General features: G+C 40.0%; 1 protein-coding gene across 7 annotated transcripts in view; it reads left to right on the forward strand.

Moving 5' to 3' along the window:
• Positions 1-13,309, forward strand: part of LOC137137106 (collagen alpha-1(XIX) chain-like) — an 87,683-nt gene that overhangs the window by 63,513 nt on the left and 10,861 nt on the right. For all 7 annotated transcript variants that reach the window (XM_067523011.1, XM_067522991.1, XM_067523000.1 and 4 more), the window contains 19 exons: positions 322-357; positions 553-606; positions 849-902; positions 1,649-1,690; positions 3,521-3,625; positions 3,803-3,856; positions 4,294-4,347; positions 5,525-5,578; positions 5,734-5,787; positions 6,137-6,181; positions 7,414-7,464; positions 7,622-7,666; positions 8,627-8,653; positions 9,772-9,825; positions 10,658-10,702; positions 11,046-11,090; positions 11,188-11,250; positions 11,670-11,705; positions 13,250-13,294. In XM_067523011.1, coding sequence (XP_067379112.1) covers positions 322-357; positions 553-606; positions 849-902; positions 1,649-1,690; positions 3,521-3,625; positions 3,803-3,856; positions 4,294-4,347; positions 5,525-5,578; positions 5,734-5,787; positions 6,137-6,181; positions 7,414-7,464; positions 7,622-7,666; positions 8,627-8,653; positions 9,772-9,825; positions 10,658-10,702; positions 11,046-11,090; positions 11,188-11,250; positions 11,670-11,705; positions 13,250-13,294 — 963 coding nt within the window. The remainder of the gene's footprint in view (positions 1-321; positions 358-552; positions 607-848; positions 903-1,648; positions 1,691-3,520; positions 3,626-3,802; positions 3,857-4,293; positions 4,348-5,524; positions 5,579-5,733; positions 5,788-6,136; positions 6,182-7,413; positions 7,465-7,621; positions 7,667-8,626; positions 8,654-9,771; positions 9,826-10,657; positions 10,703-11,045; positions 11,091-11,187; positions 11,251-11,669; positions 11,706-13,249; positions 13,295-13,309) is intronic.

Raw genomic sequence — 13,309 nt, forward strand, 5'->3', positions numbered from 1 at the left:
ATTGCTGTCTTTACACATTAAGAGTGAGATCCTCTCTGAATATGAAGATAGTGTTCATTAATGAAGTCTCTGATGAAAATCCTGATCACTACTGTGAGGTGCTGGCATATTGCTCTCTGCCTTCATCATACTGTATATGCACCACGCTGCTAGTTTGAACCTCACAGATTTGATTGTGAGTGAGTCTGCTTTCATTTTTGAAATACAGGATTGTTGGAGACAGAGAATCAATAGAGCAAAAGGTGTCTAACACAATTCCTTTATTGGATCCTGGGTGCTAGAGGGCAGATGGTGTTAACAAGATGTGTGATGTGTTCTTAGGGCCCCATGGGACCTCCAGGAAAGGCGGGGATTGAGGTCTGTAGAAAGTGTTTTGAATTCACAACACACAAACAACTAGTTTAGTTTATTTTCAGACAATTTAAGCTCAATGATGCTTGGGTCAGCAGTCTTGCAGTGATTTTAAATAACAACTAAAACTTAAGCGTTAACAGTCATAAACCAGTTGTACAAAGACTGTTAAGCTCATCAGAGTATTTGGATATTTTTCAGGGCCTTCGTGGACCCCCAGGTTTATCTGGCCCTCCAGGAGCTCCAGGAAGAGAGGTGAGAGATCAGTCTGTCGTTTCACATTATTCACTCGCTCACACATCTGCAGATCAAAGATGGCTGGAAGCATAAAAGAATGTCAGCTTCCCCCACTGTGGATGAGCAAGTTCGATGTATCACAGCTCCTGGACACAAATCCCCACCAACTGAGCTGGCTGTGAAACCAGTTATTGCCTTGCATGTCAGCTTCATATCACAGGCAGGAGGGCTGTTAACTTTTTTCTTTGTCTAAATTAAAGGGCCCCCCTGGTAGACCAGGCCCCCCAGGCCCTGCTGGACCCCCGGGTGAACCAGTAAGTAATTTTTGCTATGTGCAATTGAGAATCACTGATCTGGAGTGAGGGCTAATGAGCTCACCTTAAAGTCAAAGTCTCTTTTGAGAGTGCACCTCAATTTTTGGCATAATTAGCAGCAAGTCCTTCTGCTCACTAACCCACATCACTTCCAGAAAATATTGCCATTTCTAGCAAATTGGCAGCACCCTGTTGTTAGCATCTGTTTTCATGTCTTTTTTGTCTTTTCCTACATTTCAACTAAGAAACATTTACTATATTCTGATAGATGAAGTTTGAGCACTACACGGCTGCTTTTGCTGCTGTAGCAAAGCCTTGTAAATTTAGCATTTTAACCTACATATGTTCATGTGTTGTAAAGACCCATGAAACCCATATATAGCATTAAAAAAATACGTGTTGCATTTCAAATGTTTTTCTCTACTCCAGAGAACAACAGCATTTTGAAGATGTGAGGTTTCTGACTTCCAGCAACAAAGCTATTAAACTGTTTCCTCAAGCGTTGCAGATAAAAACTGAAAATGAAACACTGAAACTGAAATTTCTTAAAAAATGGTTTGGGTAAAATCGCATTCCTTTAAGGCATATAAGATGGTCTTATAATTTGATGTGCTGAGCAGTTTACAAAATGCAGTTGCACCAAACCACAGCAGAATGTTTCCAGAATATGAGAGATATGTAATCTACGAAATTAAGACTGTGGCAATGTTTCATTGATTTTGTAATTCTTTTTTATTTTTTGACAGACTGCCTTGCCAATTATTGGAGACATGGGTGCTTTACTCAAGGTATTTTGTCTTGATAGTTAATGCTAATTACATCTTTCACAAACAATATCATGCAAAGAGGTGCCTGGGTTAAATGATCAGTGTTTGTTAATTTACAAGTGAACTATTCTACTAATATATGGATGCAATCACTTAGTAGTAGAGATTGTAAAAGCCCTTGAGTGCCTCCATCAGGATAACTGGGAGATGTATCTCTTGAAGTGGCATTCAAATAATGTCACAAGAAATTGTGACATGCTTATTCATACTCCACAGCTCAACAACCAAAACATACTGTATGACAACATGTATGCCTTTAAATGAAGGTAAGAGAACATAGAAATATCGCATGAGTAATTTAATATTTTATTAAGTGCAAAACATTCATGCAAGCACATGATTGTAGCAGTTGCTATGTTCTCTATTATGGCAGTTTTCCACCCACCACACATGGAGTCATACAGAATTTCATATAGTTTATTGTACTGCACTGAGGTAGTAGTTAACAGTAGAAGGGCCTAGGTTCAAATCCACTTGCCTGAGCCTTTTCTCCAGGGACCCTGTTTTCCACCCACATTCAGACATTCATGTTAGGTTAATTGGTCACTGTAAATTGCCTGTAGGTGTGAATGTAAGTCTGAATGGTTGTCAGACAGTTTCGAAAATACTATTCTATGTATTACGCAACTACTCCATGTAGTTGCATTGCCACTAAAATTGCTTATTTGATTTCCGCAGACAATTTAAGGATTTGTTAAAAAAATGCTGAAATTAACCAAGTGTCATACAAACTTGGTCCCTAAAACCACCAGTCTTTACACTTGTATTTTTCTTTTCCAACATGTTTGTCACACATCAGGGTTATTGCACCTGATATTTTCATCAACTGATAGAAGGTCCCTTGTTTTGACCAATTGTAGAATTTGCAGGGGCACTGCAAGGCCAAAGGTAATGTGTTAAAAAGGTGTGCAGAGTAAAATTGGAAGTGTAGCACTTGTCTTCTGGCTGTTATGGGCATATTCTATCAAAATCCTTGGAAATTATTGATTTTTTTTCTATTGACTAAGGCAGATTATTCACTTTATTTCATGTTGTTACGTACAGGACAGAACTTAGCTAAATTAAAGCTTTCATGTTAAGTGCCTAATGCACATCAGCTATGACACTAAATATAAAGCCTTCACATGAATAATCATTGCTAGATAAAGCCAGATGCCAGGTGTCATATAATTTCTTTTGCCCCCTTCTTTGGTGTCAACTTTAGTTCTCTGTTAGAATCGGCTACTGTTTACAACCTCTGTCAGAGTTGCTTAGTGGCACTCTAATTAGAAGCTTTAAAACCTTTTTGACACCTGCAAAAAGGACTAGACATGTTTCTTTTAATTTATAAAGTCAATAATAGCATGCTCTCCTTACTTTCCTTTGGACTTTTAGAAGACAGTTACACAACAAGGACAGAACAAGTACAGAAGTATGTTCCATTTTGTATTTCAACCTTATTGTGTAGCATAGGTGCTTCTATTGCCTCCATTCAGCTTAGACGCCCTCCCTCTTTCCTGGAAGTTGGGCTGCCTGTACCTAGACTGGATTGGGAACAATGAAATTTAAGATTCTCACCTAAATGTCACAGTCAATGAGTTTGACAAAGTTCACCACTCACCTAGATGAGAGACACTCGTGGTGGGTTCACATTATTTCTGCTCTACAGACATTTAGAGAACACTTTGTGTCAGTTGGGGTCTTGTCCTCCACCCAGGAGATGTGACAATATAAAGGGCGAAAATGCACTGCTTCAGCTCAGTTTGATGAAATCTTAACCACTTTTGCTTCCTGCCTTCCCTGTGCTGGCAGAATGCCTGCAGTATGTGCCAGACGAAAATCCCAGGGCTGTCTGTGCAGAAGGGAGAGAAGGGTTCCCCTGGAGCACAAGGAGTAGAAGGAATGGTGGGAGAAAAGGTACATGGAACTTATCAGCGCGGTAGGCACAAACCGATACTGTAAATGTGTTTATCTAATGGTAGTACTTTGCATTACGTGACAGCTACGTTTCTTATTGCCGTTGTTTGGTTAACACTTGCATTACAATGCATGTGGACCTAAATCCATATTTACTGTCTAAATGTTTCCAAACAGGGGGACCCAGGTATAAGAGGTCCCGTGGGTAATCCTGGGAAAGAAGGTCCAAAGGTAGGCAAGGAAACACTGAGCATAATAAAATACAAAACAAATACCAATAACACACCTTTTTTCATAATAGCTTGTGTAGATCTAAATGAATTAGTGAGCTTCTCGTGAAGAATGTGTAAAACTAATAGCTTCATTCTGTAGTATTGTTTTTTGAAACGTGTATTTAATCTAGCAGAGATTTACTTTGACAAACGGTTTTCATAAATTGCGTTTTGGATTATCTCTGAAAGCCTAACCAGCTGTTCTACAAGTCATATTATTCTGTACACTATTATGTGCTTGCTGCAGAAGTTGTTGCCATGGCTACAGTTTTGTGCCACCGTGAAACAGGCTAGGCAATTTCTAGTTGTGTGCTGTAAGGTGGAAAGAGAGATTTTGAAGTTTACACCCGTCAGCCTTTAGTTTTTCCCTCCCTCATTTGTTCTGCTTTCCTGCAGGGAGTCAAAGGAGAGAGAGGGTTCCCAGGCCCTACAGGAGATAAAGGCGATGAGGTGAGTGGGAAAAAAAAAAAAGTTTAATCTAAACAAATGAATCCGGCAGTTATCTAACCATCACAACCAAGTCACAGTGACATTGAGAGGTAAGGCTTTCAAAAGAATGTAAATATATTGTAATGTCTGCTTCATCTTAAAGCCTGTTGACTCTGAAAGTCTGGTATCAGATGTTATCAAAAGCTGCCCTCAGTGCTGTGTGTGCACCTTGCCCTGTCTTTTGCACTCTGTGAAGCTACTTTACAAACACCACAGCCTGCCCTGCATGTGCGTGTGTGCTAATTAAAAAACAAGGCACTCTTTGGAGGTGCTGAGAAGCATTTCGTAGGTCAACTTTCACCATTGAACTGCAATGGCAGGAGATTTTCACTAACAGCCACACTTGTTATAGGATTTTATAGGCTCACTAAAAGCGTGTTTTATAGCTCTATTGAAGTTATTTTCCGTTTTAATGATAAAATAAATCATCGAGGGAAACACAAGCAATGTCATCTCTAAAATACAACAAACAGTACAGAAAATCTTTGTCTAAACAAATTAATATAGATGCTGCACAAATGCCCCACAGTAGATAACATGAATAATGTCATGGTAATGTTTGGCAGCTTCTGTATATTCAAAGCTAATGTAAAGATAGAAAAATATGAACATCGTCAGTGACTAGAAACATTTTCTAATTCATCCTCTATAGTATGGTTGCAAGTTCTTGCTTCATTATTTCAACTGCAATTGTTGTTGCTAATGGATTCCTGGAAAGCCTTTCCCAATATCAGGCACGTGGGTTTGATTGGACATGAACCAAAATATGATATCTTATTTCTTATGTTTAGTTTCTGCTAGTAAAGAGCCATTAAGTCAACAGGGCCAGGTGTCCTCATTACCTGTTTCCTTTATCACCACACAGTCCATAGAACAATTACAATTGGACTAACAGTATATTTTGCATTGCACACAAGCGAATGCAAGTGCAACGATGTGAGCTGCTTGGACTTCACATGACGGTAGATCTTAGCTTTCAAAAACAAGTTAACCTCCTGTTCATGGACACATGTAAGGTACAAACAGAGTGCACAGTAGATATGTCTGAATGTTTCTGAATGAGCCAAGAAGCTATATAAAGAGATGAAATATGATTGGAAAAGAGTAAAAAATGTATAATCCACTTTATCTCCTCTAGGGGCCTCAGGGACCACCAGGACTTCCGGGTGTGATCGGTCGTTCAGGGACCCCAGTAAGAAGCCTCTCCTTCATGTGGCCTGATATTATACAGATTGTTTTTCATTACTTTTTAAATGTTTCCTGTTGTTTTGGATTAGTTTTAATGTGAGCGCTCTTCTTTCAATGCTTACAACAGATTTCTGTGTATCGATGCTGTTGTGTTTGCAGGGGGTGATGGGCAGACCGGGTCCAATGGGCCAACCAGGAACTAAAGGCGAAAAAGTAAAGTGTTCATTTAAGCATTTATATATAATGTAGGTACGTGTAGGTGCGTGTAGGTGCGTGTTTGTCTTTCTAGGTATTACATGCAGTGGATGAATGTGCACACTATATGCCTTACTTAAACTAAAGTATTCAGGTATATTCAGCTGAATTTCATGGTTCAAAGTCTGCAAAACCTAAAGATAGATTGGTAAAAAAAAGGAAGGAAAAACAATCTCCTAGGGAAGGTTTTTTCAGGGTTGGCGAACAAAGTTCCATATCGTGTATTACATTAGTAAGTGACTCTGCTTGGTCAATATTTCCATCTTCACAGACACGTTTAAGAATTCCTCTGGTTTATGTTTGGCAGGGAAATGAGGGACCTGCGGGCAGACCAGGCCTTCCAGGACCTCCGGTAAGTTCTTCCTGCCCCCAACAAGAGCCAGCTGGTTATAAGAATTCTCTAAATCATCATCAGGGTCATAGCTTCTTTAACGCCTTCAAGTGTGTGCATAAAAACAAGTATTTTATTCTGTGTTACAGAAACTGAAGGCTTTAGCTCCTACCACCTAGTTTATTAAGATATTTAAACCTTTTCTTGCTTCATCATATTTACTATCCAAAAATCTTCTTAGAGCCAAAACTTCATTCCAACAATACATTTTTCATTTTGCTCAAACTAACAGTATTTAGAGTCCAGAAACAGCAGGTAGAGGCAAAGTCTCCTACTGCTGGGATGGCACAATGAACAGTCTAGCAGAGGAAAGTGACACTGTGCTGATACATATTCTGTGGAGGTAATAGGGACCTAGTTCATAGGCAAATGCAGGTAATCCGGTGACAGAGATGGGTGGGAAGGGTTGGGGTTTCTGTCAGACAGGTGGGAGTGACAGGATCTGAAATGGAAGGTAAAGAGAAATTGACTGAATGACTGCAAATAAATTGTGACAATATAGTTGAACTAGAAAAAACATAACTGATAAACAAGTACAGATGAAATTGTGGCAACCTGTTCACTGGCATTGAATCATGTTCCCTCCCTTTTAAAGGCCAGTGAGTAAGCACTTCCAAAGGCAAATCTATAATTCATCCGCTGTCCCCTTGAACCTACAGACACACACACACACACACCTTGGTCTCATAAACTGCAGTCTGGGAGGACAGGGGATGGCTCAATGGCCTGAAAAGGGCAGAGGCATTGCTTGCTTCTAAATGAGAACCTTGACTTTGCTCTACATTTACAATAACTGTCCTCTACTAATCTGTCATGGGAAAAACAGTCATTTATTTTCTGATATTACAACTAATGACTAGATTGCCTAACACCAACAGAGTTCAGAATCTTGTTTAATTACTTTGTTTTTTCTGTATTTTTGAGAGGCTCTTATTTCTTTGTAATTCCCTCAATGACTATTTGGTCTATTCTTCATTGTTTTTCCTGTTCTTTTAACTTCTCACTCTTTGCCTTTTTGTGCGATCACCAAATGAGCTATTGATCTCTCTCATGTAGCTTTTAAGGGCTTAACAGTGCATAACTGCTCCAGAGCTACTGTACAAACCTCTGTTAAGACTCTTGGTGCCTAAGATTCACAGTACGGCAAAGAGGAGGAGGGAGAATGTCTTCTTTACCCCTTGATTGTGTTTTAGGGTGGACCTTATGTGGAGGGCAATGGGATGAGCAGTCTGTACAAGCTGCAGGTAAAGACCTAAATGAATTTAACTTATTGAAAATGTCATTGTGATCCATTGAGTGCATGGCTGTAAGCATTCAGTCCTTCAATCTTTGCTTGTGATTGAAATGTGTTTGATCCAAACTAAAATATATAGTTATAACCTAAACTAAATGTCATTTCAGAGTGGTGGAGCTGTTTTAGGACCCCCTGGAGCTCCTGGTGCTCCGGTAAGCATAATCATTGTTGTGCCTGGAGCAAATCTTTTACAGTGTGCTGTGGAGTAACATTAGCACACAGACATGTTGTTACCATATGAGCCGCAGAACCTGGGAGAGCAGAATAACAAATAACCTGACTAGACCTTTGGTGTTATCTTGGCTTCTGAGGCCACTGTATCACAGTCAATTATGTTCATTGAGAGCTGGTGGTTGGTGAAGGCCAAAAGGCTTACTGACTCTCAAACAGGTGCCTCCGACCTACCCCAGGACACGTGACATCACGGATATGTAAAAATGGACCGACTGTAGTTCAGTTCAGCTGCTCTGCACAGAGCCAAGCAGAAGTGAAGAGATTTGCTTGTCAGTTCTCCTCCTTATCAAACTGTTTGCAATCTTGTCCAGTCCTTGGAGACATTTACTCACTGGCCCTGCAGGGATCCATCCACCACAATGAACACTCAAAGTGGTGACAAAAAGATACTTCCAATACCTCTGGTGCCCAGTGCACACAAACCACTGCTAAATCCCTCGATGATGCGTCTCCTTGTACTCCATCTACCCGGGCCAAATTGCTCCTCCGAAGCAATCAATAAGAGAGCATCTTCATCAGTGTTCAGAGCGACAAGGGGCTCAATTTATCAATAATGCCTTGCTTTTTCAATGTGCAAAAATACTGAAATACTTTGCTGTAATTGTGCATTCATCGCCAGTGTTTGTAAAGCTTGTGTCAAAACCGAGATGATCCTGGTCACTTTTAATCTCACGCCACAAGGGACATAGTCGTATATAGCACAATCTTAGCATGATTTACAGATGGCTTTGTGAGGAAAGAGACGAAATAATGAATGCTATATATTTTAATGACAATAACATAGAGTAACCATGTGTCATTTCTGACTTTTTTATAATTTTTATGGCAGCAGCTGTCACATTCATGAGAGTAATCTTTCCTTTTTTCTTTCCTTTAAGGGTCCCAAAGGAGATGATGGACCTCCAGTGAGTTGGAGCTTTTCATTCAGGATTATATTTTTGTGAAAAATTTGTCTATTTTGTCCCACCCAAAAAACTGAGAATTCGGAGTTGGCAGTTGCTTTTTATCATTGTCTCTGTGGGTCTCTCCAACATAAGTCATACACCCTGAAGCCTGAGCACTTAACCACTCTCAGTAGAACTCTACCACACAACAGAAAAATGATCTCCTGCAAATGTGAAACTGTAGTACTATATTGTCTTGCCAGTGGGAACCTATGAACCCTCCGAAATTCGAATGCCCTTCCCCTCAATGCGATGCTTGAAACAGCCCAAACAACAATGGAAACAATTCAGTGCGTCAACTTGAATTCTTTATTCTCATGGGGCCAATTGCACTTTTTTTTTTTTTTTTTTATTGTTTTGTTGCATGGCGATTTTTCACCAGGATGTTAATTTGACATTTTAATAAATTGTGTGAGCAGCTCCAGTGCTGTGGTGGAATTGCCCCAATCCGTCTCACAGCTGATCCTCTGGCTGGCCCACTCTCCACCTTAGCCACACTTGCTTATTCATGACAATCTACATGTGTGACAATTACCTGCACAATCAGTCTATGTCAGCACCGGTTGCCCCTCTATTCCATGTAATGGCATTTCTCCATGGCAGGTTGAGCAAGATGAGGTAGATAGAGGCCATCACTTTTGAGCACTGGGAATGGGGCTCTATTTTTAGTGCAGAAAGCTAGTCTTTGATTGTCAAATGGGCTCTTTTCCTATCCCATCTATAGCTTACAAGGTGTGACAGCCTGTGTCATAGATCATATAGCATAATACACACAGGTTGAAGTATTGTCCTCTTAGGATTATCTTGGTATTGACACATGAAGTCTTGTATTACTACTTGGCTAAGAATATCCAGAGGAGAAAAAAATTTAGCTCCTCAGAAATGATTTATATTTGCCTGTTTATGTGTAATGTTTTCTTACAGCATTAAAACCTTGCAGTAGCTTATCACCAAACTCATCTTCCTGTTGAGTACTGTGAGACAAAAATAACATGGGGGGGCTAACAACCCAAAATCTGTAGTCATTTTTTTTTTTCTTTTTGTCTTGATACAGCAAATGTTTTGTTTCTCTGTCACAGGGGGAACCAGGGGCTATGGGACTACCTGGGCTTGAAGGGCTACCTGGTGCCAAGGTATGCAGCAGTAGTAGTCCATAGATGTGTCTCTGGTGCCATGACTTGACCTGATAATAATTTGAGGGAAACAGTACTCTCTGTATTACACTGTGCAGAGTGTCATATTCAGCTTTTGCAAATATCGGTTGGCAGTGTAAGACTAAAACACGTAATGGGTTCCGGTTTCAATAATGGGTAAAATTAAGGTAAAATGCTTTGTTTGAAAGGAAATGAATCACTTGGGTCTTTTTAATGCTGATTGAAGGCATTTCAGGTTGAAATGTATGAACTAGAGATACAGTAGCCACTGAAATTTAGAGGGAAAGCATTTGTGTAATCGTTAACCGTCTGCACAATGCATGCTGACAATGGGAGGTCTTTCCCTAAATCAAACAAAACTTTACACTTAAATCTATAAGATAAAGTTGCTACTAAGTTATAGTGTGAATTCCTCTATCTCTCTCTGTCTCTCTCTCTCTCTCTCTCTCTCTGCAAATGTGTGTGTCTGTCTGTGTAAAATATTTCAGTTTCTCTAAAATCCAGAGTAATTTATCCTTTAGGGGAATACTATGACAAGTGTTTGGTGATGAAAAATGGAGACATACTATATGTTTATAAAGAGGTTGTTGATCTGTTTTTCTGATTTTTCAGAGTCAAAACATATTATGCTTTTTTTATGTTTTTGAGCTGTTGTTGCCTCACATTTGTGCAAAGGAGCATTTATTATTCCCAAGTTTAGGCAGTTTCTGAAGTCACTATAAATATGTCCGCCTGACATGACAGGGATTTATGTATATCCTTAATGTAATGTGTATGTTGTCTGCTTGACATGTTAATGTGTTTCCTTCAGGGTGATGTTGGTTTGCCTGGGACACCTGGGATACCAGGTCCTCCAGTAAGTGAGGTTTCTTTGTTTGTTTTGATGACTTTTCCTGGACTCCCACTCTCTGATAAGTCTAATCTGTGGTGTTTAATTCTGCTGCTGGCAACAAGTCAATGATGTTCGATGAAATTTACAGAATAGTAGCTATCAATACTGCCGTCCCATACCACTACGCTATTACAGTGATGATATCGGATATACACCTGTTGTGTGTTCAGTGGATTTTCTGTGCTGCAATACAATTGTAGGTTGGTTACTTTATTATAAATAAGTGGCTACAGACGTTGTGTAGATCAGACACCACGGTGAACCTGTCAAACGCGACCTGTTCTCTTCCTCTGTTTGTGATTGACAGGGGAAGCCCGGCACTCGTGGAGAGCCAGGGATCCCAGGAGAGCCGGTGAGCTGCATCCTCAAACTCTCTTTGAGCTGTCAATCCACACGTCATTCTTTTGTCACTGCCAAGTGATACATCATCTGTTTCTGCTCTCTGACAGGGTGAAAGGGGGCCACTCGGAGAGACAGGATTCCCAGGGCCTGAGGGACCCCAAGGTGTTCCTGTAAGGGTGCTAAATTTTCTTCTTATGCATATACTTATGACTAGATATTGCCAATGCACTGCAGTTTAGAAATAAGATAAAACACTGCTCCTTTACGTTATCAGGTTTATCCATAGTTGTTCTACAGCTCTAGGACAAAAGAACATGATTCAAAAACAATATAGATAAAATACATAAGTTAGCTATCACTTGTCCTGTAGATGATTACAATCCTCTATATAATTACCATCAGAGATGGCTTCTATAATTTTCCCTGTAAGCGCACAATGGAACAGTGTTCGCACAGCAATCAGGATCATTATCCCTTGGTTGAGATATCTCATTAACTGTGGAGATTACTAGGAGTGCAACAGTGCTGATCCAATCGAAGGTGGGAGCTGATACAAAATGTCTTTGTTTGTGTTGCGCTCCTTGAGCAGGGCAGACCTGGGAAAGATGGAACTCCGGGATACAAGGTGAGTTGTGCGAACACGTTGCAAATCCCCTTATAGAATGTGCTTTACATCAGCCGAGCTACAGAAAGATGGCACAGCAGATTTTTATCCCCACCCTCCAGCTACATCCTGAGTGCATTAAACCTATTTGCATATTTAAGATTTTAACGATAAAAACTAAATGGAATCCTGCAGATTTAAGGCTTTGTTGACTTTTCGTCTTTTTACCCTAATTATACAGTTAATGCTCTCAGGCAACAATAAAATGTTTGGAATAGAGGGCAGTAGACACTTAGATTAAATATGCATGTTCCTGCCTGATGGACTCAAAATTGAAACAAATATTGCAGCTAGTTCTGCTTTTAGGTGACTGATCAACAATAATATACACCATTTACTACATAATCACACAAAATGGGTTCACAGCATGTAGAATAGATCTGCCATGAATAGCCATTCCCAAGTCATTATACAATCTAATACCCAAATTGGACTGACTGTGAATGTTGCTGTTTGCTTCCTGATTTAAAGCTTACACCTTAATGACAGCTCCACCAGTTTATTGTTTTCTGATTATTATTAGTTAATATTCTTCCACCAAAATCTCAGCACTGTACAGAGAGTCTTTCTGCAGTTTTGTTCTCACGTCTTTTAGCATGGTGCCTGACTTTTTGGTGGGGCAACAGTGCCATCTAGCAGGTGGCTTTTCTCTTCTACTCACACTCTGTGATGCTGATGCTTTGAGGTTTAATGTAATGCTCAAGGAAGCACATTTCAGTGGGCAAGATGATAGATTTAAGCCTCCCCATCAGGCATTGGGGAATACAGAGTAGTGCAGATTAAAGCAGGCAGGGGGGAACAGCATCACAAAGAGATGCCCGCTTTAAAACCACATCATGCCAGATTGTCTTTTGCATAGCTCCTGTAATCCAGCAGGAAATTGATACAAAGATGCTCCGAGGGGTATTGCTGTGAGCGCAGTAAAAGGAAGCAATGAGGAGTGACAGGGAGGGATTGGAAGACACAAGATGTTGTGACATGGAGCCAGAGACAGGTATTTCTCTCCCAGCTCCTCTGTACAGTACCCACAGCTGGTGGGAGAAGGCATTTCTCAAACAAAACAGGAGTGATGCAGAGGAGCTGTGACATTGCAGAAGGTGAAACACAATACAAGCAGATATTGTACATGAAATACAACTAAGCTGAGTAAAATGCAATGACTACACAGTCACCTGAAAAGTGCACATTTCCCCAAGTCATGTAATTTAGTCAAAGTTTGTTCACAGCTATTCTTTAGAGGTCAGAACATACTTTAGAGAAAATATGAACAATATGCCAATATGGTTTTATTGATGGAAGCCTTTTACTCCACGTGAATTGTTTAGAAAAAATGGGGTTTTGTTTGTGCCTCTGCACGTTACTGAACACCAATATTTGTCTGTAGTGGGTGAAAAGGTGATGGGGTCCGGATGATTTCTTTTTCCAAATTTCGAATTAATACTTTTCCATTTTTTCTGAAAGACAAAACTTTAAGATGTGTTTTTTTTTTCTTTTGCATTCCTAAGGGAGAGACAGGTAGACTAGGAGACAGAGGATCCAAAGGAGAACGAGTAAGTGCCGTAATT

The sequence above is a fragment of the Channa argus genome, chromosome 1 (assembly GCF_033026475.1).
Source record: "Channa argus isolate prfri chromosome 1, Channa argus male v1.0, whole genome shotgun sequence".
NCBI lineage: Eukaryota > Metazoa > Chordata > Actinopteri > Anabantiformes > Channidae > Channa > Channa argus.